This window comes from Catharus ustulatus, chromosome 3 (genome assembly GCF_009819885.2).
Source record: "Catharus ustulatus isolate bCatUst1 chromosome 3, bCatUst1.pri.v2, whole genome shotgun sequence".
In the NCBI taxonomy this organism is placed as follows: domain Eukaryota; kingdom Metazoa; phylum Chordata; class Aves; order Passeriformes; family Turdidae; genus Catharus; species Catharus ustulatus.
In genome coordinates, this window is record NC_046223.1 from 46339661 (window position 1) to 46365106 (window position 25446).

The following is a 25446-nucleotide window of genomic DNA, read 5'->3' on the forward strand; positions in this document are numbered from 1 at the left end:
GCAGGGCTGCCCCGGGGCTCGCGGCCAATCGGAGCGCTCCAGGGGCCGGGGCGGGGCGGGGCGGCGGGTGCCGCGCGGCGCAGGGCGGAAGTGCCGTAGCGGAGCGGCCCCGCCGGTGCGTGAGCTGCGGCCTCGCGCGTGTGGGGGCCGGGGCTGCTGCGGGAGCGGGGAGCGGCTCGGCGTGTGCGAGCGGCACGGGGTAGCGCCGGGAGCGAGTCCGGCGTGCAGCCGGGAGACAAAAGAGCAGCTCAAGGCAGGGGTGCTGTGAGAGCAGCGGCTTGCGCGGGTGTTAAGGGCGTTTCTCGTGTCCCTGCAGGTGCGGGAGAAGCCCGGAGTCCTGCTGTCCCGGGATGGCTGCTGGGGTGCCTCCCGATGCGCTGGGGCGGCGGGTCTCCTGTGGCACCGACTACGGGACTGTGCGCTATGTGGGCAGCGTGGCTCAAACTGCAGGTAAGCGCCACAAAAGGAATAATTTCACATTTTATGGCTGTTGTCGAGATACTCGTGTTCTTCTTAATTAAAAAAAAAAAAAACAAAGAACAAAACCAACCCAACATTGTCAAGTAGAACGAGGCAATTTAAAGTTTGATTTATCCTCACTGTTCATGTGTAAATATGACGACTTCTAATCTGTGTGAGTTAGTGGGTTTTTTAAAAAGTCGGAGTTGTCAAAAGAAGTGTAAGAAGAGCTCTGCATCTTTTCCCTGATCTCTGTGCTGGCTTAGTCAGGGAAGGCAAGAGGCAGTATATCAGCAGACCAGGTGCTCCTTTGACAATATGGTGTTGGGTTTGTGTGACAAGGTTCTGATAGTGACAGAGGCTACGGGTGAAGCGTCTGTGAGAAGCTGCCAGAAGCTTTCTCCATGTCCAACAGAGCTGATGCCAGCCAGCTCCAGGGCAGACCCATTACTGGCCGGGACTGAGCCTCTCAGCAATGCTAGTTGCACCTCAGTGAAACCGTCTTTAAGAAGGGGAAGGAAAGGAGACTCTTTGCACAAAAGTAGGTGTGGCCTGAGAAGAGCTGGGTAAGAATACGTGAGATGGACAGCCCTACAGACAGAAAGGTCAGTGAAGAAGGAGGGCAGAGAGGGGCTCCACACTCCAGAGAAGAGTTCCCCTGCAGACCTATGGAGACAGGCTGTTTCCTGGCACCCATGAGGGTCAGCAGGGATTCAGAGATCCACCTACTGCCCATGCACAAGACGCAGACAGGCGTGTGTGTGACCCTGGGGCAAGCCCGCACCAGAGCAGGCTCCTGGTAGACCTGAGAGCCTGTGGAGAGAAGAGCCTTGCTGGAGTGGGCTTCTGGGTAGATCTTGTGACCCTGTGGGAGACTCACACTGAAGTATCCTTTTCCTGAAGGACTACACCCCATGAAAAGAGAGTTCCACACTGGAGCAGTTCCAAAGGAAGCATACTGTAGCCCATAGGGAGGACTTATGTTGGACCAGTCCATGGATGACTGTCTTCTATGGGAGGAAACCTGCACTGGAACAGGGTAAGGGCTCCCCTGTTTGAGGAGGAAGCAGCAGAAGTAAGGTGTGATGAACTGACTTTAAGCCCCATTCTCCATCTCCCTGTATCTCTTGTGGGGAGGAGATAGAGCCCAGGAAGGAGGGGGAGCTGACATGGGGGTATTTAAAAGATTTGGTTTACTTCTCATTATTCTACTCTAATTTTGATTGCTAATAAATCCAATTACTTTCCCCAAACCAAGCCTGTTTTGCCCATGAAAGTAACCAGTGGGTGATCTCCCCCTGTTCTAATCTCAACTCATGAGCCTTTTGTTGTATTTTTTCTCCCCTGTTCAGCTGAGTTAGGTGGGCACGTGGTGTCTAGCCTGGGTCAACTCACTATAGATGTTCAAATTTATGGGAAGATTCCTGATGCTTGGAAGACTAGCCTTACATACAGTACTAGAAGAGGCAAGAAGAATGGCTAGGAACTGTAGACTCATTAGCCTCACTTCTATCTGGAAAGATCATGTAGCAGTTTCCTTGGAATCCATTTCCAAGCCTGTGAAGGACAAGATGGTAGTTGGAAGTATTTGGCACTTGTAAATAAAAAGTAACTACTTAATATGATGATATGACTGTGAATGTGGATAAAGGGAGAACAAGTCAGTATTCCTTGACTTCAGTAAGTCTTTGTATAATGTCTCCATATGAAATCTTATTTGGAAGCTGAAGAAACACAAGGTAGGTGAATGGACTGTTAAGTGAAAGCTGTCAAATGAGAAAGTAATTAATGCCTTGATATCTGGTAGTGAGTGAGTACTACAAAAGTAAATGTTGGTTTGTGTATTGTTTCACTTATTCATCGGTTACTTGGGTGATGAACAGGCTTCACCCTCGAATGGCTGCTGTGATACAAGATAGAATTGCAATCCAGATCAAGCTTTATGAACTTTAGGTTTGAACCCAAGAGATTCAGGAAGGATAAATTTCCACAGGTAGTATGGACTAGGAAGTACTAGCAACTCTCAGAGTCTGTTGTAAAGGGCTTGGGAGTTGACTACTGTATGAATATGAGTGATCTCCTATAAGAAGCAAAGATACATGTTGTACTGGGTTACCTTTGAGTGAGTGATGAGCATGGCCTGGAAGTTAAAGGAAGCTGTTATCCCTTCTGGGAGAGGGGATTCTTGATAGGGTTACACTTGGAGTAATGTGTGTGGTGTGGAACCATTGCAGTTCAAGAGGGATGCAGATAAACTTGAGAGCATCTCAAAGATCTCTCTTGAGGAGTCTTGGAGGACTGCCAGGGTGGTTAAGGGCACAGACCATACACATGTGTAGAGGTTGAGTGATCTGGGGTTGGTTAATGTGGTGAAGAGAAGAAAAAGTGATATCCAATGGCTTCCTGCAGCTGTTTGACAGGTGGTTACACTGATGGCAGAGCCTAACTCTTCTTGCAAGTATTAGGTTATACAGTAAAGGATAATGGTACAGCAGGAAAACCTTTTCCATTACATTGCTACATTACAATGCAGCATTGGAATATACTCACCAGATGTTGGAATCTTTCTCTCCTTGGAAATTTTCAAGGTCTGGCTAGGTTAAAAATTACAGTAATTTCACGATTATAAGCTGCACCTTTTTGATTAAAATTTTGGTCCGAACCCAAAGTGCAGCTTGTAATCAGGTGCGGCTTATATCCGGACAAAGAACGAAAAGTTGCTGTTTTAGTTTGGAGGACAGGTGTCTGCTGAGAAAGGCAGGAGCCTCTCTTTGAAATGGAGAGTGTAAACCCCCTCCCTCCAAATTATTATAATGTTGAAATCAAGAGGCTTTCAGACAAAGATATGGGAATTAGGAATAACAGTTTTTTACTAGGGAAATTAAAATAGAAATACAGTACTACAAAGAAACAAACTCCAAACCCTGACAAAGTCAGAGTACAACCTGACACCCCGTCAGGCAGGGTGTTGGTAGCAGTCCCATTAAATGATGGCTGCATTCTCCTGCAGTGACAGATGTGATTCAGTTGGAGCAGTGCTCCTGTAGAAGGTGCAGTTTCCCTCTGGAGGCCCAGTGATGATGTGGAGAAACCCGGTTTTCCTCTGGAGTCCAGTGGAGAAAGGGGCTCCCTTAGTGTCCCAAAACCTCTGTTTTTATTTTGGTAAGAAGTGTTGGGCTCTTCCCTCTGGCTGGAGCAACTTCCAATGGGATGCAGTAATTTTATCAGTCCCACAGTGGGACTCAATGGGCCATTAGCAGAAAATGACTCACTGGAGGAAGGATGGGTTGTGAAAAGATAAAGAACAATGCCCTGCCTAGTTTCAATGGATGGGCCATTAGCAGAATATCTGCCGTGGAGATAAGGATCACTGCCCCCACCCTCAACAGATGGTGATAGAACAGATACCTTTTATCACACTCTGTATTGTAACTGTGCATCTTATAATCAGGTGCGGCTTATAATCGTGAAAATACTGTGCTGGTGATAATCTCCTGCTTTGAGAGATGGCAGTGTTTCCTTCTGGCTGTGATTTCTCTGGATATGATGCCATAAATTTGGAAAAGTATCAACCATTTTTTTTCAGGAATTTGGCTGGGCGTGGAATGGGATGATCCTCAGAGGGGAAAGCATGATGGCAGCTATGAAGGAACACAGTATTTTAAGTGCAGGTGAGTTGATTCACAGCATTGGCATGTCATATGGTCATATGAGATGGTCATGGGAAAAGGCCTTTTGGCAATTTTTAAGGCAAACCCTTCTGTTATCAGTTGGCCAATACTAAAAAGATCATAATTCTGAGTGCTCTGACTAGGTAATCCATAGAGGCTCTTGCACTGATATTTATCCAGTTACAGGTACTAGAGTATAGTAAATACTTTGAAAATGCAAGTCACGTTTTCAGAGATATGTTATAAAATGAGACTTTTGGGTGTTATTATTATTACTGTTAGTAGGTTTTAGACGTTTTACTTTAGTTAGGAAATCAATATTTCCTAGGGACCTTTATTAGGTAATTCTGAACTATTGGTCCATATTATGTGACTCAAATACAGTTTATATTTGAATTTAAGGTGACTTGCATGTATCTTGTTAAGGGAAAATACCAAGTTTCTGGTAATGATTTGGGTTATATTTGTATCACTAAAGAATTGTTACATATATTCATTTGAATTAGTATGTGCAGAACATAGTGCAGCTGTGTGGTGTTTTTAAATATATGCATGCATTTCTTTTAAGTGAAAGATTGTTAAGATATGAGCACTTAACACGTTTGAAATTGAGGAATACAGGACTCTAGGATGATGGCTGTTAGCAAGTTGTTGATTTCTATGTCAGGACACATGCAACAGTGAAAAGTTTGTAAGTTAAATAGTAACTGGATGAATTAATAGAAGAAACTCATCAATAGCTGTTAAATATTATAGACTGCTAGCTCACTAGCAGTTTGTGAGCATAGAAGTGGTGAAAGATGAGAGAACAAAATCTATTCTTCAGAAAAATAGTTAAAGAAGAAATCACCCACCTGTAAGGACTGGATATTTTTTTCTTGTATCAAATAATAATAGAACAGGGCTTGAGGAGGCTAAACACACTTAATACAAGACAAAAATTCAACATTGCTGGATTTTTTGTTTCAGCTGAAGAATTGGAAATGATGGTGTTAGAGCAACCATGTCTTTTAAATTAATATATTAGTGGAAATTGCTTCCTAAATGCTTTGAATTTAATTGGAATAGTTTCCAAGTTGAAGCTATGTTCTGCTGTAGAAGAAAAAAATAGAAATAATTGGCTAACCATTTCAAATCTCTGTGGAGAGAAAAAGCAATTGAACATTTCATGAATGTTTTTCAGAAGCTTGACTGTTTTACATTTGTGTGTATGTGATATTTATATATATGTGTATAGACTCTTGGGTTTTTAGTGGCCATTAGTGTGCTTCCAGGAGATGAGATCTCAGACAGTAATCTTAATTTTTGATGTAAAAATCAATGTTTTGAGTGAAGCTCAATACTCATTACAAATATAAATGTTGTGGTCTTTAAACATGTTCTTTCAATACCTGTTCTTTGTACTCTGCTATTTTCCTATCAGAAGAGGTCCTGCTGGAGTCTAAGCGAATACATAGTTCCAGCAGGTCTACCAAGAAACACAGACATCACTTCTTGTGTGCAGACATGTTTGTAGTTCTTGTACCAACTGAGAAAATGTAGGCAAAAAAAAAAAGTAAAAAATAGTTACCTTATTTTAGCAAAATAATGCTAAAACATAAAACCATCTCACAACTTAAAACATCACTTCTGCTACTGATCAGGAGGGAATAATGTTTCTTTGCAGATGAATATACACATCAGAAAAAAACCAGTTGTATTTTTCCCCTTACACCTTATCATGAGTATCCTTTGCCTACTTTGCTTACTCCTTGAGTTCTGATAAGCAGAAGCAGCTGATCAAGTAGCTTGTACTGTAAACAAATGCAATGAAAGTACATTTTGAAATTGTTTTTAAGGCAATTTTAAAAATAACTGCTTTAAAAAATACATCTTTCAGAGTGACATTTGAAAATTAAATCATGAGAGGAAAATAAAACTGATTTTGAGTTTCTCATTACCACAGAATCTTCTTTCTAGTCCTTACTTGAAACAGTAGGTCTGCCTACAGTTCTGTGCGATCTCTATAGTAAGATTTTTGAAAATATGACCTAAACTTTTATGTTTCATGGCAGTGCATTTATCTAGGTCATATATTATGTGGTGATAATTGAATTTCTTAAGACTATGAATACCAAGGACCAAAACAGCCGTACTTCAAATTATGCTGACATCATGAGCATGTTCATCAACTTTGTATCAGCTAGAAATGGCAATGCACAATCGAGTGGTGCTTTTGTGTTTGGTTTTCTTCTGATAATAGGATCTTGTTTCTTAATAACTGAGTAAGCTACTATTTTAGCTGTTAGATGCAGTAGTGTGTTATGTACTTTGTGTTCTGCAGTCCTTCAAGAGAAATGAGGAGTAATCAAGCCTTAAAATAGTGCTAAAATTTGTATACAGCTTTTGTAACATGAGTGCACTTTCCAATAGGTTCTTGTCCCATAGACCCACTCACACATTTGTATGTGTGTGTTCCCCTGGGAAATGTGGGTTACAAGCACACCCTTCTCCCCTGATTGTCCTATACTTGTGGCATGATGGCATTCAAGATGATCTGCTCCATTAAAGATCTGTTTATATTAAATTAGACTATTTTTCCTTCAAGGGTGACAGATTCACTTCCAGGAATTATTAAAATTATTTCCATTTTGCAAAGGTAGAAAACATTCTTGACATTCCTGAGGTTTCAGTTAAGAAGTTTTGTCCATCAGAAACTCAAGTTCATTGCTGCCAATAGAACTGTGCTGAAACAAAAGGTTGTCCCTACCCACTGCTCAAATATGTCGTGTGCACCAGCAGAACCCCAAGATAGCATCTGAAACTGCAGATGTCTGTCTGTCTTTCCTTGCTTTTTGAAAGCTCAGAGTCAAGTTTCGTGTCTGTTTAACTAAGGTAAACTTTCAAGAACTTGAAGTACTTGCTCCTGTTTGCAGATCTTCTGCTGTTCAGTCAGGAATTTGATACACCATGGCAGGTTAGTGTTAGGTGTCATTTATAAGCATTGTTTCTGTTCTAAAACTTGAAGGATTTTCTTTACTGCAGTGCATAGATTCTTCTAATAGCAGTTTTGTCTGTTGAACACCTTTCCTTAGAAGGAAGAGATCTGTTCAGAGCCTGCCTAGAAAAGACATGCACAGATTCAAACAGCACCAGTTTATGACAAGTTATGAGCCCTGTAGTGCATTTGATCCAGTCATGATGGTAATTGCCTGGAGTTGATCATTGCAAACAGACGGTACTGGGCAAAGAAGCCCTTTGATCCATGTTTACTGCCTAGGCTCATAAAGCTGATATCTCTGTGGCTCAGAAGCTTCTGCAGTCAGACAGCTCAAGTGTGGTATAGCTATTATGATTTATGTACTCCTGCATTTTTCTTCAGTACTGAGAAGTGTGTGTGTGATATTTCCCTAGCATATGAAGAGCCATCATGTACCTGTAATGATGAGCAGTGCTATGACTTTGTTTTACATTACCAAAGAATGATGCCAAACTTCCTCCTGATTCAGTGGAAGCTGACAGCTAATCTAAATTTTAATGAATATCTTCAAAGTTCCCTGGGCATGCCAACAGATGGGTTGTATGCTTCAGGCTACTGAATCATGAATAGGAAGTGTCCTACAAGATGACTTCTGAGATTGGGGTCAACCTCTCTATTTTAAAAGTCAGTAGGAAGTGTCAATATTAACTAGAGCCAACTGTTTGCCCACTTGAGCATATTCCACATTTTCTGCTTAAGAGAATTGGGTCATATCTTCTACCACTCTGTTTCCACAGAGTGTTTTGTTCTGGCTGCAAACTGTTTGCATGCATGAGAACAAAATCCCTGTTCTCAGACTTCTGAGTGCTCAGTTTAAGTCAGGTTGATCAGTAATCCTTAAGTTCTTCCATCTCATAATATGCATGTTGGATGACTCTTTGGAGTAGGATTTTTCTGTTTAGTTCCCAGTTATGGAGGCTGATGGCTAATAGGTGCATTTTTGCATTAGTCCAGGTGCTGTACATTGTTTGTTTCATATGTACATACAGCTTGTACAGTTCATATATCCTAATGTGAAATTTAATACAGGCAGTGTGTTTTAGGGAAAATGAGTTACAGTGACTTCTCTCCTTGAATGCACAATAATTTTGACTGAAAATTGGTTCCTATTGCAGTTTCCTTTCCTGTTCTTTGTGACAGTTCCTAAAAAAATAGATCAGATAAATAGACTGAAAAAGAAACTTAGGCTGTGGAATGGATTTAAATACACATTAGGCAACTTACAATAGCGTGCAGAGTAATGGGAAGTGATAGCAACAGGAGAGAGAAAACCTATGTTCCTGTGATCAGGCCAAAAAGAGAAGGGTCTTGAGAGATAAATGCACTAAAATTTTCCTGTAGCTTTAAATGACAAGGTAGCTAGGTTTCTAATTTTTTTTCCCCCTAAGGATAGAACTGGTTCCTGCACAAAAAATGAGGAAGGAGACACCAATAGAAATGATGACCTGACAGCACAGAAATGGGCTTAGGAATGGACATGGTGATGGAGAGACCCAAAGGTCTTGGCTATGGTAGGGATAAATGGCGTGACAGGAGGAATGCAGGTGTGAGGTTCTAGATTAGCTCTGATGAGAGAGTTGAGGAGAGCAGGACTCTTGAGTGTAGAGGGATGGTGATGATAAAATCATGGTGATAGGAAATTGGACAGAGTTGTTGTCAGAATAAACTTACAGCAGGACCTAGTGTGAATTACAGATAGGAGTACATGGATTTTTTTCTTAGAGCCCCAAGGGGAATCCTGTACTATCTGCCATCTATGAAGCTGTTTGACTTAATTAAATACAGAAGTGATGTATTTGCAGGCAAGAGATGTTCTAGTTCAGGTTGTAAAAAGGTAATTTACTGTTTTAAGTAGAGGTATTAAGAAAGAATCACATCATTTTTACATTTGAGGAAGTTCAATATTTAAATCAGTCAGGTGTTTGCAAGTTATGAAGAATTTCAAAGGAATGGAAGAATTTACTTAAGAGAAGGTTACTGGATTATAAATGTATTGAAAATGCCTATCAAACATGAAAAGTTCTAAGCAGATTTACGTTCTAAAGAAGTTTGCCTTTCTGCTTCTTTTTGTAATCATTGCACTCTAAACTTAGTCATTACAAACCTAGACTGAAAATATTTTGAAAATAAATAATATAAGTTTCTACCTAGGTCCTTCTTTAGGATATGAGAGTAGAAATGTTAATGCATGAAATTGGCACAGGAAATTTCCAGCACTGATTTTTTAACAAAAATGTGAATACATGGTTCCCAAGCTATTCCACCTACTAGTAATAGGTCCATAGGATTTGGGACCTTTAGTTACTGTTTTTTTCTACGAGAATTTTGAACTTGCAGCATTGATGATTTATATTATGTTTTGCTAATTAGCCACTTGATGCGTACATGCTGTTTTGAAAAGTTGTATTTACATAAGTGGTGTCTTCCTCCTGGGCACTTTCCTACCAAAGCCTATTGTCTTCTCAGCTTGATGGCAGACAGATATTCATAGCTACCAATTTTCTTCCTGGTGTTTTCTGGCTGATGCTCCTATCAGATCTTCATCTGCTTTGGGATACCATTCTCACAACTTGTCTCTTCTAGTTCTTCCCTGAAACTGTGTTTCCTCACTAACTTTGATAGAAAATGTCAAAGCAATTGCATGGCAAGAAACAGCATGCAAAAAAGTTTTTTCAGTGCTCAAAACAGAACAAGAAACTTCATAGGTCTGTGTTGAACATGTATTATTAGTTGGATATTTCTGTTGAATATTCAAAATTGTTACCAAGTTGGTATCAAAATTTTTGAAAGTTTGTGTTTGTATAAGAGTTCTGAGTGCTACAATTTGGATGTTGTGTCATTTGTGTGATAGAATTACTAGTGAGCTATGCAAGTCAAATACAATGTAGCAATCACTATTCTGAGTATTCCTAAGGCTTTGGTAAAACTCCAAGCACATTTACGGTATGATTTAGGTAATCTATCCCTAGGTAGAAACTTCTTTTTCAGGTTTAGGTAGAAACTTCTTTTTCTGGAGAACCTGAGTTCATAATGAGTTTGGAAGTAACAGAGCAGGAATTTTTAATAATGGCACTGATACTGTAATTTTGATGTGTAAGTACATTTTGGGGAGATGGTGCTCCAGTTCTCATGGTATCTGACTATGTGAACTTCTATCAAGTACTATCAAAGATATTTTGAAAGTCTCATCTGGCTCCCTGGGAACAGTGATGTTTACGATTAGCCAGCAGAATTGCCTTTTGACTGCTTTGGTTCTCAGTACTTTTGTTTAAAGATTAGTCAGTCATTGTTATGGTAACTTTTTCTATTTCATCTTTTCCTGGCTGTTCTATTCTAGGCATCCTAAAGGAGGGTCGTTCATCCGGCCAAACAAAGCAAATTTTGGAGTAGATTTTCTTACTGCAGTGAAGGATCGGTATGGATTGAATGATAAGCAAGATGTTCAGTATGGGACAGGAAATACAGTAGTATTTGGAACGAAGACTGTGGAATTTGTTGGCATGGATTCTGTGGCAGAACAGCAAAGGCAAGTGTAACATATGAAAATCTAAGACACATTATTAGTGATTGATCAGTCAAGTAGTATTTCAACTGTAAGGAAGTGACTACCATGCATATAAAATTGTTCTGTGTCTAAAAGCAAGCCAGACTGCACTATGGTGGAATAGACAAGACGTCTTCTGATTGTAGGTTCATAATTTACAGGTTTTAGAAATAGGAACTGGAATTATGTAATGTTTGAGTGCTAAAATCCTCATTCAGGTTTCATAAAGTAGCAGATGATGATATCTGGTGAGAAATGAGAGATAAATTATAATGATATTGGCATTCATCACACACATGCATGGTCTTTTTAAAATAGATGTATTTTAATGTTTTCTTAATATTGTACAGTGTTTTTTAGTCTTTGTTGACTCATATCACAAATGACTTTGTAACCAAGAGAGGGAAGGCAGAAAGCCACTGTACTGCTAGTGAAGAGGTTTTTCAGTCAGTTCATGTCATGTTCATGTACCTGGAAGGGTAAGAAAGGAAGTAACTTAATGATGCGCAGTTCTAACTTAAATTGCAGTTCTAATGGCCTCCAGCAGTAGAGACGTATTAGTTCAGTAGGTGGCAGTCTCCTTCTGAGCTGATATTCCACAACTGTTCCCCTTGTCTCCCAGAGCATACAAAGCAGTCAAAAATACTTTTGATAAGTGATACAAAGAATGCCCAAATAACTTTGAACCTCTTGCAAAACATGTTGCAAGAAACCTTTTTAACTCTAATTAAATTCCAATTTGCACAGCTATATTTAATCTGTTTTACCACTCTTTATTTCAGTTGGATGAGGTTTTTTGCAGGGTGTGAGAACTGTGGTTCAACCAGACTTATTTTGTAGTAGTGATGTAAAGGCAAAACACAGAGATGTGTCTGTTTTCGAGTGCAAATGACACTGCAGCGTAGTAATCTGCACACTGCTAATTCCAAAGGAGAGATACACATGAAAGGGATGTTATGTAGTTGTAAAAAACAGGCATTTATGTAACATACCTATTTCTGTTTGAAGATTACCTAACAGAGTGTTCTTTCTCATGTAGACAGCTGAACAAACTGGTGGATATCTCAGTGCGTGAGTGTGCAGTGAGCCATGCTGGTCAGGAAGAGGAAATCAGCAGAACATGTGCCAGTATCCTTTTTTTTGCTATATTGCATGATGCCACAAATAAAGTACATACTTTAGCATTCTAAGTGTTCACATCAATGAATGATACTTGTATCCTTTTATTTAAAAAGAAATTGAAACTGAAGTTTATATTTTAAAGTTTAATGCAATGTTAGAAAGTTTAAAAGCCAGACGCCTACAATTTTTGAGAGGAAATGCAAATTGTGTGTAAAGATAGAAATATAGTCATAGGTTGTTACTGTGTCTGCAGTTTCAGAAGGCTCCAGCAATGGTTTTTGTAAAAATTCCCTAGAATAGATAATCCTATAGCACTGATATGTTCTGTAGACACCAGAGGTTTCCAATATATAAAAGAATAATGTGTTTAGTACACTGCATGTAGTGGCAATGTTACAAAACTACAAAGCAGTTATTATTTGCTAATTTAAAAGAACTTTCCAAGAATTGAAGAAAATAATCCATTTGAGGATTTGTATAATTAAGCTCTTTTGATAAAAGTATAAGCCATTTCCATACCACAAATCAAAATAAAATTTGCTGTAACTGAGCAGCAACGTCCCTTAGTGTAATCTATTTCTCTTTGATTCAAAACGAAACCCTAATTCTGATTCTGAAAAAAGAAAGTTCAGTTTTGAGATAAGTTCATTTTTCTTAACAAGAAATTTCAGATATGAGGCATATAAACCTATCAAAAAATCTGATATCATCTTGGGAGACAATAATAGCTATTGCTTCTCAAGTTAAAAATCTGGAAACACTTAATGTCAGGTATAAATATTCATATTTGGGTTTCTCTTCCTTTGGGGTAGGAATAAAAACCAAGAGGCTCAGGATTCAGCTTCTAAATGTAATTGGATACAGCTCATTCTAATGGGAGCTAAATTTTTTAATACTTTTTTGGTTTTTAAATTTTGTTCTTATGCAACTGCTTAAACTGTGGGCTATAGTGTTGGCTATATTTTTCTGGCATCTGTATTCAAGAAAGGACCAGAACCCTAGAAGTTCAGCTTCTGGGTAAAATTAAGTTCTAGAGAACATTTTCTTCAAAGTTTTAAGGCTTGATCTTTGTTTTTTATTATTCTTCATACATTCAGGCTGCTCAGGCAGGTCTGCAGTTAGGAGCCCACTTTTGTTTAATCAACCATGTCTTGACACTAAGCTTAAGTATCCATAATTCTTTAACCAAACCTTAATTATCACAAACCCTAGTCTATTTCTGTCCTCAAATGATGCTGATAAGAAATTGGTAAGACATGGTAAAAGATCTAGGGGAAAAAATCTCTTGTACAATGATGACATTGGAAAATGAAGGAGGATGCTGTTAAATAAAATTCCAGTTCTATCAAAACAAGAAAATTCGTAAGATAATTTCAAAATTTCTAGTACACATCTATATACTCTAATTGGCACATGTCACAATAATTTTCTGGTGTGAAGTAACCAGAATCCATTACTGGTGTGAATGGATTAAGCAGCAATCTAAATCACTCTGTTTTTTATTTATTCTTATCATTAATGTGACAAAAATGTATTTTTTAAGTAGTTGTAGGTGTTCCAATTTCTTCAGTATTTAGCACTGAACAGCTGTCTGCAACCTGGGTGCTATTTGTCAATCTAACTTTGCCTAGAGCACATAATGATTTATCATTACCAGTATGCATGAGAGTGCAGAGATTTTAATTCACCTGGAATATTTTTTTCAGTTTTTTATTGTTGAGAAGTGTTCTCTAGACTGAAGGGTTTTCAGAAGTTATTTGTGAAAAATATGGAAAACAAATTGAGATTGGTGCTGGAGTTTGATGCTTACTACTACAAACTGACATAGTCTGAATAATTTTTTATTGTCTTGACCTTCTGTTTGCTTTAAGAAAGAAATTACTGATTTTTTTTTTGTGCATCAAATGTTGGAAAAAGAATAAAAGTGACTAACCATCCACCAGCTCTCTATGTGGAAATTTTAACCAAAAGTATGTAACTATAAACTACACTGAGATATTTTTAGGCCTTAGGAAAAAACTAAAAACTTTTCTTTTGGGGTGGCTAATGAAAACTGATTTGAAGACTGCAGATTTGAGAATCTTTATCTTTTCTTCTTTGCAGTGATACTTAACTATTGAGAGTGGATTTTACATACTTTTGTTTTACTGGGGTCTGGATAATCATGTAGGCTTTTCATTGTCAGTCAACTCTAAGGAGTTTAAGCCCAAGCTCTGACTTGTTTCATTTAATATTAATGAAAATCATTCTTTTTATGTTCAAAACTTAGTGCAAGAGAAAGAGGCCACAGATGAATAAACATGCATTCTTGAATAAATATGCATTCCTGAAGCAGGAAAGTAAATTAGGAAAGAGTGTGTTTGAATATAACTAGAAATATATTTTATTATATTTGAAAATATGTGACATCTTGGCAGTGATTTTAATTTTTGGAGGGTGTACATTTCTTTTTCTTTCATGTATAACTCTAAGCTAATGACTTAAATAAATGTGATTATTCATTATGCAAACAATTATTATTTTTATGCAGTGAAAACAAAATGAGATTTCCATCTACATCAACTTTTACATCCAGTGCATTTTCAAATTTGAAGATTCTGGCACTTAATCAAACTGAAATAACATGGACAGAGGTAATAGCCTTTCCTGTTGTTTTTTGGTTTTTTTTTTACTTAATATCATTAGGTTTCTGAGGCAAAGAAAGCGCAATAAACATTTGTGCACTGTATTGTTCTACTGAAATCAAATAATCCTTAGAAAAGGTGCTGTGGGGTAACTGTGTTAGTTACATATTAACTAATATACTTCCTACATAATGAAGGAAGTAATATTGGCATAGGGGTCTAATAAGAAACATTTTACTTCATCTACATCTGTACATTGCCAAATCAAAATAAAGCAGTGGGAGTGCAATATAGCTTCGTGTCCCAAAGTTTAAGTGAAAACTTTTTGCTTCCTGGTAGCTGTTTACCTGTACTTCTCTGCAGGTGATAGAACAAATGCAAATGGAAAGGAAATATTTCCTTATGATGAGAAATTCTTGTTTTGGCATCACTTTTGCATTAGCAGGAGACTGGATTGGTGTCTTTGCCCATATGGATGGTTCTTGAACCACATGATGCCTGGTTATTGGCAGCACAGAGCAGAGGAAAAACAAGTTCTGACTTGTTTCAGGCACTGAAACGTGCACATTTAAGTGCCTCTCTCCTGGCATGACATCTTATTAGGAATGAAGTCCTATTGTCAACTATAGTTAGCAGTGAGTCTTTTTTCAGAGATGGGGCTTAGGAAGTGCATCTCAGTGTCATGTTACTTGTACTGGCTTCTAAATTCCAAACTGTAATTTGGATTTCTCAGGGTCAGATTTTATAGTACTGCATTGTAAAATTATGTGACTTTTCACATTTTGACTGCCAGCTGCTATCCAATCCAGTAAAAGAGCACTTAAAAAACCTGGGGCCTGAGTAGAAAGAAGCTTCTTCATTCTCTTGTCTTGCAGCAGGACTAGAGGAAGGTCACTGCTGTGTTTTTGTTTGGTGTCCATTCACTGTGCTCTTAAAACTGCCTGTGGGATTTATGGTAGGACAGTTGATAATCCTTCCATAGTAGCAGCAATAGGAATAGTGAATGGAATGGAAGAATTAAGCGGCTACAAACACTTTAAATGTCATCTAGTGCTCATCAGAGTAAATCTGTGCATTGTGGTGTTTAAAATGTTGGCACCTGCCAGCAGCTGTCCTTCATCCCTCCACGGGGTGACTGAAAGGCTGGTTGGAGCCATGGCTGCAGGCAGATTAGAGTTCTCCAGGGCTAACTAAATTGCAGTGAGAAAGCCCCAGCTTAGAGCAATTTAAAATTATGCAGCTTTTGTGTCTTTTTTTTTTTTTGTTTAAACTCTGCTTTGGCTGATGATTCGTCATTGACTATAAAGACATTTTTGGTTCCAAAATCCGTTTTATAAATTTGTTCCAATTCATTCCCTGTAAGTCAGGAGACATTAGTCTGTTCTTCAAAGTGGTTTTCCAGGGCAGCCAAACAAAAGGGGAAAAATAAAGTACCTGACATCAGTCAGTACCTCTGTGAACAAACCACATGAAAATATCACTACTTAAGTTCTGATGGGAGTTACTTCAAAAGTCAAATTTAAATAGAAAACAATAATGAATACAATCCAAGCAAATAAGAAATACATTTAAATTGCCAATAGGGATATAAGCAAAAGTCTTAGGAGTGTTTTAATTCAAATTAAACAATTTAATGGTGAACAGCATTTCAAAATTACTTGCTGTTATATGTCAGAATATATGGCAATGGGATAGTTACACTTGGATTTTTTTTTTTAGTTTGTTCCTCTGTTTTGAAGTATTTTTCATAGGACACAGACATGCTTAACTGTTATGCAATAATACATAGCTTCACATTCACATGCCTTGAGCATGAGTCTTCAAAAATAATTCTTTCATTAGTATATGATTTGCATATATCTAAATACTTCAGAGATTATTAGTATATCAGTAAAAGAGTTTATTACTGTAGAATTGTTCATTGATTGCTCAAAATATAACATACAGCTTTCAAGGGGGAAAAATGTCCTGTAAAATAACTTAAAGTTAGAAGCCATTGATTTAGAAATTGAATTAATATGTTTGAGTGTAATGAATTCATATTTATTGTCTCCAAACCCTTTCTTTCTTATTCAGAATTTAAATCATAATGTTATATTTGTGATCTTGTTTCCAAACTAAGATTTTATATTTATAATATAATCTACTGTTATACAGGGTAAAAGAAAAATCTGGGTTAGAACAGAAGTGCAGGATGATGCTTCTGACACTAGCAAGTAGCAGCAGGTAGTTGGGGAAAATTCTAGGCGAAGGGTAAGCACATGGTAAGAGCTTCTTAGAAAGTAATCTGGAACTGTGGGGTTTTGTGAGCTCAAGACTATATACCTCTAATTAATGATTGTGGATTTTTTTTGTTTTATGATTTATGTAACTGTTTTAAGAACGAGCTTGAAAATTTTGCTATACATGTCATTTAACATCAATTTAACCTTTTTTGGGTTCTGATATTGCTGCTTGATAATTTCATTTAGTAAGTCCCAAGGTTTTATATGAAAGTAACTGAGGACAGCTATTCTCTGTTTCATGGCTTTTATTCTTGTTTAGCTTCTTTGTGCCTTTCCCAATTATAATATTTGCTTCCTGGGATAAACAGACTAAAGATGCAGTAACATAATGGACTTACATGGTGACAATTGTTTCTTGTTCTCGTCTGTATTTCTTTTGCAAAAGCTCTTGCATTTTCTGTTCTTCTGGTTTTGAGCATCAGTGGCTTTCCTCTGGGTATTTGTTACCTCCCCATCAGCTATCCACAATGAGGCCCCAGTCTTTCCTGAGGATTAGTTCTGTGTCAGATCTGTGAACTTTTGTTTCTGAGGAAGCTGTTTTAAGCAGTAGCTGAAAATTTGGAATTTGAGTTTCTTGGAATTGTTGTGACCTATCATTTGGCAATTTTCTAGTCATTTGGCCAGCCTATTGAAAAATCTTCAGATACTTCACGTTTGTGCAGTTCTTTTATTCATCCATCTATCCCAATGCCGGGCTTTTGAGGAGGACTCTTTGTTACTGAACATGCACCTAATTTCTCTTGACTCCGCAGGTTTCTTGTCATTGCTTCTTCATCACCAATGGATAACTATTTTGGTCTATTTTGTTGATATGGGAAATACTGTGAGATTAAAGAGATGAAATATAGATGTTCCCTGCTCTTGCTTTGGAACAGGAAAAGTTGTTGTATCTGAGTTTGTGTTTGTATATTACAGATATGGCAGCAGGTTGATTGTTCATAGTTTTGGGTGTGAAGCAGTAGAGCTCCACATCCTGGGCTGCCTCTTGAGGAGATCTCAGTGTTTACCCTTGGCACGGTGTCTATTATGAGTCAGTTATATACCAGACCTGCAGCTGGATGGATTTGTGCAGCTGTCACAGAGAGAATGGTTCCGAGGAGAGGGGATGATTACAGGAGAAGGGGTCAGCTATGCACAAAACCTGTTGAACTGGACAGTCCAGATCTCTGAATTCCACTGCTTGTAGCTTTTGTATCCTCCTGTAAAAATGAGCTTTCGCTGACTGTGACACACATCCATCTGTCTCTGTTCTTGCATCTCAAAAACTTTGAGTCCCCTTGTCAGTTATACTCACATTTTGGAAAGAGTTCGGGGCTTAAAAATAATTTATCTACTAATTACCTTAAAACAGCAATGTAGATGAATGAAAGGGAATATAAGTTTCCTAATCAGAGAAAGAGTAGCAGGATGAGCTCACACTTAATTTTGATTATGGAGAATACACACCAGGGAAGAAACTCAGTGAAAAGCATAATTTGCCACTCACAGGCACAAATTTGTAGAAAAGCAATCAGTTCCAGTGCTTATGGAAATTCCATGTGCTAAAACTGCACCATGTTTGACACTTTCACAATGGCATACAGAACTATTTTATGCCAGCAATTTATATTGCCCTTGTAATAAGTGTTTATTTTTAAAAGTTTTGTCACTTCCTGTAAATGTTTGTGAAGAAAAAACTGTGTAAAGTAAAAGAATATATTTTATGCAATTTTAAGGCATAAGATCTAAAACAAAAGTGTCTTTGTTCAATTTGTAGCCCTTTCTTAATTTATTTATTTTCTTTAGACAACTTGAAAACTTCAGGATGTGTTCAATTAATGCAATTCTTGGCTTTTATGGGTTATAGGCTGGCACAGTCCCAAGACAGAAAAGGCTTCAAGCTCTGATAAATTAAGATATTAAAAAACATTCTGTCAGATGTGAAGGGATGTGTATGTTAACTGGTTCTGGAACTTCTGCAAATATATAGACTTTGTACAGCCAATTCCTCACCTCTTCATAGAGAAAACCTGGTGATTCCAACTCACTGAATAAATTAACTCAGTTTCCAGGTCACTCCGTTTCCAGTCTCAGCTGCAAGGGTGGCCACAAGCCTGGGACTTAGAGTCCTGTGACTGCAGAACCCCTTTGACATCATCTGTGCTGGTAGATCCAGGCACAGGAGAACCATCTGGAAGAAAGGGAAAACTAGGAAATCTTTAATAATTGTTCCTCTGGTTTGGGGAGCTATAGCTTGTTCTGAACACCACAGAGGAAATATGCATGAAGTACAATTTCTGAAATATTTTTCCTATCTTTTGTTATATTAAATAAAGTTTTGCTCTTAGGTTCTTCTTTGTGCTCAAGGATGGCCAGTACTTGAAGAGTTGTACCTTTCTTCTAACAGTATTACAGTTTTGGAAAGGTGAGTAACATGAGTCAGTCAGTTGTTTGCCATTCATGTACCACAAAGCACATAAAGTTATATTCCTGTAACATTTACATCACCACAACAATAATTGATGCAAATTTCACTGCATCTGATGTACTTCAGAATATTTATAAATGTGCACAATTGTGTGCATGCAATTATATACTTAGGAAAATGTGTTTTCATTGCCCAGTAAATATTGTGTTTATGTTTGTTTTTTCCAATGTATCAGGCCTGATAATGTCCTGCAGACCCTGAAGTTGTTAGACCTTTCAGACAACCAGTTACTGGATGGAAATCAGCTGCATCTAATAGCAGAGCTCCCCAGGTAGCTGTAAACAAATTTGCTGGAAATTCTTTGTCCTAGATATTCATCTCCATATTCCTTGTTGGCTGAAATATGATAGTATTGATGTTGCATGAAAGATTCATGAGATCTTGAAGTAGAGGCATTTTGCCCTCTTGAGGAGAGTAACTGCATTATTTAGTTGAGCTGTTTTAATATAATCTTGCTTTTGTTGTATAATAACACATTCTTCAGCTGTGTGTTATTATATTTTCATTATACACTTATGAAATGAAAGTGATTTACCACACTTTGCTAATTTTCAGAATTACCATCTTTCCCTGTAAACCAAAACAGCAGCCATGATTTTCAATAGCCACAAGCTATTTTTTAAAAAATCTTTTAGAAAATCACACATTTTAAATTCAGGAGCCATTCTGAAAGCTTGAAATTATTGCACTTAACTCACTGAAAATTTTATTCCCTGGACACTGCTGAAATCTGGATACTGTCTGTGAGGCTGTTTTTCTTTTGTCAATGATGCTGCACCACATCAAAAGCCTGCAGATCGTTAGTAAGAAAAAAAAATTAGGTTGTATTACTTTGCAAAAAACTAACTGTGCCACATACAGTGATCGTTGTATCCATTAAATTTCAGATTAGAACAGCTAATACTTAGAAACACTGGGATATCTTCTATACACTTTCCTGATGCTGAATTTGGTATGTAAAAGAAGTCATTTATTTATAATTTTAAAATTCTGTTTATTTAAAGTTTTCACTGTTTTCTTGTTACTCTTTTCCTAGGATGCAAGACTAAAATGTTTCCTTTGCTAAAACGCCTTGCAATAAATGACAATAAAATATCACAGGTAGGTTAGACTGTGATGGTTTCACATTTTGTAAATAAATGTATCTTTTTTTAAGAGTAACTTGAAGTTTGCTTTTTAAAATTTTCTTTGATTACATATGTAATATTCTGAGGTAACTATTGAACACTTTAGTCAATACAGAGGCATGATTTAAGAATGTAAAAACATTTCTTAACAGTTAAAGCACATTTATGTTATGGCAGCTACCTCATAATTCCTCTCACAGAATTATAATGATCTAAAATTCTGACTAATTCCTTGTTTTGTTTCGGTTTTCAACTAAATGGAGTGCAGTGCTTTCCTCAGCTGAATGAACAGGATTCAAGTACTTGATTCTGATGATCAGAATCATTTCTTCAATCATGTTTGTTGTACAGGAAAAGTCAGTGTTAACAGGTATTGTTCTGAAATGAAGTTATGTTTTATGTTTCCACAAAAGACTCTTCCCTTCCATTTCAGTGGTCATCTATCAATGAGCTTGACAAACTACCAAGTCTGCGGGCACTGCAGTGTAACAATAACCCCTTCATGGACACAGAGAAGAACCCAGAGACCCTGATCCAGCTCATTATTGCCAAGATAAGTCAGTTGGAGGTTTTGAACAACTGTGAGGTATGTGATATTTCAACAAATTGCATGAGTCTGGCAAAAACTTTAAATCATTGCCTGAGGAATTGTTTTCAGTTTAAGATTATTGATTGTTTGGGTGCAGAAAAAGTAAAGTGTCAACTAGTCCATCCCCTTGTCAGTAGGGCTACAAGACTGAGCCCTCTTTGTGAGCATTGCTAACTCAGTGGGGACTTGGACAAGATGGGTCAATGGTGGTTTTTTTCTCAGTTCCTGAATTGTGTTGAAGCTGCAGGACTGTTAACAAAACCCATACTCTTAAAAAAATAAAGAAAAAATAGAAAAAGCAGCATAGTGGGATCTGTTTCAGTGACAGCAACACCAACATTTGCCTTCCATAACAGAAAAATATGATAATCCACACCAAATCAAACCTTCAGCAAATGTTTATTATCATAAAGGAGAGTAGAAGCAGCATCAGATCCACTGCTACAGAAAACATCCTTGCATCATCATATACAGCAAAATCTTTGCTTAGATATTCAGTTATGGCTCAGTGAGTACACAGACAGAGGGACTTTAAGACTCTTAAGGACTCTAAAAAGTACTGAATATGTGGCTCAGTCAGTATTTGGAGACATGGTTTGTAAGATTCTTCGTAGCATAAAAACATACTGAACACCAAGTAAGACCAAGGAGTCTGTGGCATTGATTAGATTTTATTCTCTGGAAAGTTATGTAATTATATTATGTGCCATTCCTGTGTCAGTACAGATCCTTCCTGCTGAAAGAAGAGGAGCAGAGCTCGATTATCGCAAAATATTTGGAAAGGACTGGCTAGAAGCTGGTGGGCATTGGAACCCAGAGAAAAACAAACCAAGTGAAGAATTTCTTGCTGCCCATCCCAGATACCCAACACTTTGTCTTAGTAAGTACAAGCAGACTACAATAGCATTTCCCTCACCTCTGGCATTGTGGCAGCATTGGTTTGGACTGTCTTCAATTTCTCTTCCCCTTGGTCCTTTTTCCACATGCTGCTACAGCCTTAGGAAAACCCAACCATTGGCTGGGCTTGTGTGTCAGTGGGCTTTTGCTCCTGTGGGGCAGCTGCACAGAACTTCACCCTTCAGGGCACTGTGGCCTCGGGAACTCGGGCTCCCTGCCTTGGAGACCCCAGCACCTGTGAGCATGCACTCCACCACTGCTGCTGAGCAGGCAGTAGCTCTCTCAGCAGTGGGAATGTTAAGCAGTACTCCCATGTCCTGAATGCTGTAGCAGCTGAACAAGGCTCCTGTCTGCAGTACTGCAAGGCTCCTGTCTGCAGCATGGTACAGGAGCTACCACGTCTGTGCCAAGGAACTCCTGCCTAATCCTGCACCACAGTTGTCTTAGGTCTTGAGTTTTAGTCTTTGAAGGGTTCTACATGCACTTTTCTTCCAACAGAATATGGAGCACCTGAAGAAGGAGAACTGAAGGGACGACAGCCTTTGACTCTGAAAAATCAGCTCCTGAGTAAGAGGCCAGAAATGGTCAAAATTGTTCCTTCTGCATTTAGACTATTTTATGAGCTTAGTGGCTCCTAGGTGTATACAGAGAACAAAAAGTTCCAGCTTCTAATTCTGCTTTTCTGAACTGCCTCAGTGAGTTTGACTAGAAACCTGATTCTGTGTACTCTCTCATTTCCCCCCTCAACCCAAGCCAAATGATTTTCTCAACTGAGATTTAATGGAGAACAAAGGTTATTGATACTCCATTCTGGTAGTGTGAGTGGCTTCTTTACAGAAGACATCTCAGATTTTAAAGCATTACATTCTAATGCATTGAAGTGGAAGTCAAAATAGAACAAGGAATCTTGTTGGCTAGACATAATATAAACCTTTTTTTAATGACAAGTCTTTTAATCTCTGTAAAATAATTAGGCTAAGAATGAGAGGACCAAAAGCCTGTTCTAAACACAATAAGCAATTTCCATTCTACTGCGGGTTATTTTAAGAAAATTAAATAGAAATTAAGCATTTTTAGGTAAATACTCATTTTGACTAAAAAATCCTATCTTTAAGTATATTAGGGAGTCATTTCTACAATAAATTACCAAAGATGAATAAAAATTTGGTTATTTTAATTAATTATTTTTTCAGATAATGACTAAATGCTATCTTAACTGCTGAGATGCAGGCTACCTCCTAATTTTTGAGAGATCAGGCTGAGCTAAGGGACAGAATTTGTAACAAAAACAGACCAGAAAGACTATGCTTCTGCCATAACAGGGCTTATGTCACTAATGCTTCACCCTTCTTCCTTAAGCTTTAACAATTAAGTGTCCTGAGAAACCCGAACAGAAACCAGTGGAGAAAAAACTACCAGGTAAGAAGTCTTGGCTTGTGTTCAAGCAGTTCTTTTATCGCTTGTTTTCAAACAACTGTATTAAATAATGGCAGCTGCCTCTGGCTTTGTCATCTCCTGAAAGCTTTTCCTCTGTCATATAAAGAAATTACAAAGGCATAAATTGTTTTAAAAAGTCATTATTCTTCTTACTTGAATTATTTCTATTCATACTTACTTTTAGTCCAGTTTGAAGATGGAAAGTTGATGCTTGTTTTATGACCTCTGCTGCTGGTTTCATGATTAATGTGTCTGAGGCAATTAAAAGCCAATTAATGGGGATGAAATCTGGTGGATATGTTAACCAAGTAACCAGAACATTAAGTCTTAAGAGGCAACCACATAGTGTTTAAATCTAGATATTGAGGTCTAGTATCTAATACATGAAGTTAGAAATCTAGTTCTAACCTCCATCAAATTTGTCTTTTGAAGTTTTAGTACCTGTAATGAGACTAGAGTGAGTAAGACCATTCTAAATTAAGCTGATGTTTTAGAAAGATGTGTCAGAATGAAGTCTGAGAGAAAAGAGGTATTCAAGCTTTATTCTAAAATAAAAATCACATTTATTATCACAAGTTGCATAAAATCAGATAGATACAGCTTTTACAAAAATGTTTGATAGAAAAATATTTGTTTAAGTACAATGTGTGGTATTACAGGAATAACTCGCTATTGCTGTGCCTTTAGATAAAGCTTCAAAAGAAGTGAAAGTTCAACCAAAACACTGAGTTTATCTATTGCAAACACAGGTATCACCTCTGGAACAAACTACATCTACTCATTGAAGAACCATTACAAAAAATACCCCTTCCTATAACTTCATAATCTAAACAGCTCTGCTGACAGTGTGTTTGGGACTAATAACTCAATACCCTTCCTAAGAATGTCACTAGTTCCACAGAGCCATTTGCTTACTTGTGCTGGGAAAGCTAATTCCTGGTAATGAAAACTGCAAGGAACAGTTGCAAGGGGGAAGTAGTCAGAACCTGGCTGGTGTGTGTCCCAAAGGTCACTTAGTTTAGTATATAGAAATACAAACTCAAAAAAGGTAAATTATGAAGCCGTAACACTTTAATTTGGTATATGGGGTCTGTACAGCACACCCTGCCCTATCCCCCACTGGTGTTAAACCATTGTCCACTTGACAGCAGCAGATACGGTTTCAGGTACCAAAGACATTATTGCAGTATTAGAACTGAAGCAGCAATACAGCCTTTCACTGTGCTATAAGCAAATAAAGTGAAACGCTGGCACTTTGCTACAGCTCTGTGGCAGCAGCGTTTTTCTAATAACTTCTCCTTCTCTCCCCTCAACAGAATCTATGACTATTCAAAAGGTCAAAGGACTGCTGTATCGCCTATTTAAAATTCCTGGTTCAGAACTGAAACTGTCCTACGAAAGTTCTAAAGTGAGTTAAAAACGGGTATTCAACAACAAAACTATTTCATGCTGCTAAAGGGCCATAGCATGTTCTAAATACAATCTAAAGAAATTAATTTCACTTGAGAAGGGCTGTCTTCATGCTGTAATTTAGGACCTAATTTCATTCCTGTAATATGACAGATTCTCCCTAACTGCAACTGACTGCTATTTGGTTTACACGGCAGGATTTCAGTTTAAGTCTGATTAGGTTTTTTTTTGCTTTCTTATTCTAGTTGGAAGGAAAAGAAGTTGAACTAGACAATGACCTAAAGCCTTTGCAGTTTTACTCAATAGAAAGTGGCGACTGTGTGTTAGTACGGTGGTAAGAAGGGACTCTCTTGCTGGACTGAAGGAAAAGCTGACACAGGAACTGCAGAAGAGAGACAGACAGTGCCTGAACAGACATACAGGTGAATATGAGTTTCACACGTGGCACCAGAGGGCTGTACAACTGTACTTTCAGCTCCTCAGCTTTATCATCAGCCTCCATGGAAACATCTGCTCCTTTGTCCTACTGGAGAGATACCAAATAGTGCTGAAGTGCTTCAATTAAATAAAACTCAAGGTCACCCTTTCGCAAGATTTTATATGGCCTTCCCCCAGCAGTGGTGAGAATTTGTTTTACTGAACTGAGTACTGGGTTTAGTTGTGATGTCGTTGCTGAGACAGTATCAGTGCTGCAATGAGAGGCCACTTGCTCTTTGCTTTTACCTACATCCAACAACCTTAAAGTGAACAAAACCCAGCAGTAATTTTAGAAGAATCTACCTTAGATGATCAGGG

General features: G+C 38.0%; 1 protein-coding gene across 2 annotated transcripts in view; it reads left to right on the forward strand.

Moving 5' to 3' along the window:
• Positions 1-25250, forward strand: part of TBCE (tubulin folding cofactor E) — a 51167-nt gene extending 25917 nt beyond the window's left edge. Inside the window, exons 1-17 of one of the 2 annotated variants that reach the window (XM_033055100.2) lie at positions 69-115; positions 317-450; positions 4046-4130; positions 10487-10675; positions 11733-11821; positions 12487-12586; positions 14346-14448; positions 19052-19128; positions 19367-19462; positions 20079-20143; positions 20228-20292; positions 20752-20904; positions 21634-21787; positions 22303-22371; positions 23164-23223; positions 24558-24649; positions 24897-25250. In XM_033055100.2, coding sequence (XP_032910991.1) covers positions 351-450; positions 4046-4130; positions 10487-10675; positions 11733-11821; positions 12487-12586; positions 14346-14448; positions 19052-19128; positions 19367-19462; positions 20079-20143; positions 20228-20292; positions 20752-20904; positions 21634-21787; positions 22303-22371; positions 23164-23223; positions 24558-24649; positions 24897-24989 — 1590 coding nt within the window. In that variant the 5' untranslated portion in view covers positions 69-115; positions 317-350 and the 3' untranslated portion in view covers positions 24990-25250. Of the gene's footprint in view, positions 1-68; positions 116-316; positions 451-4045; positions 4131-10486; positions 10676-11732; positions 11822-12486; positions 12587-14345; positions 14449-19051; positions 19129-19366; positions 19463-20078; positions 20144-20227; positions 20293-20751; positions 20905-21633; positions 21788-22302; positions 22372-23163; positions 23224-24557; positions 24650-24896 lie in introns of those variants that run through there. The other variant, XM_033055101.2, reaches the window with a different exon arrangement.
• Positions 25251-25446: the final 196 nt, after the last annotated feature.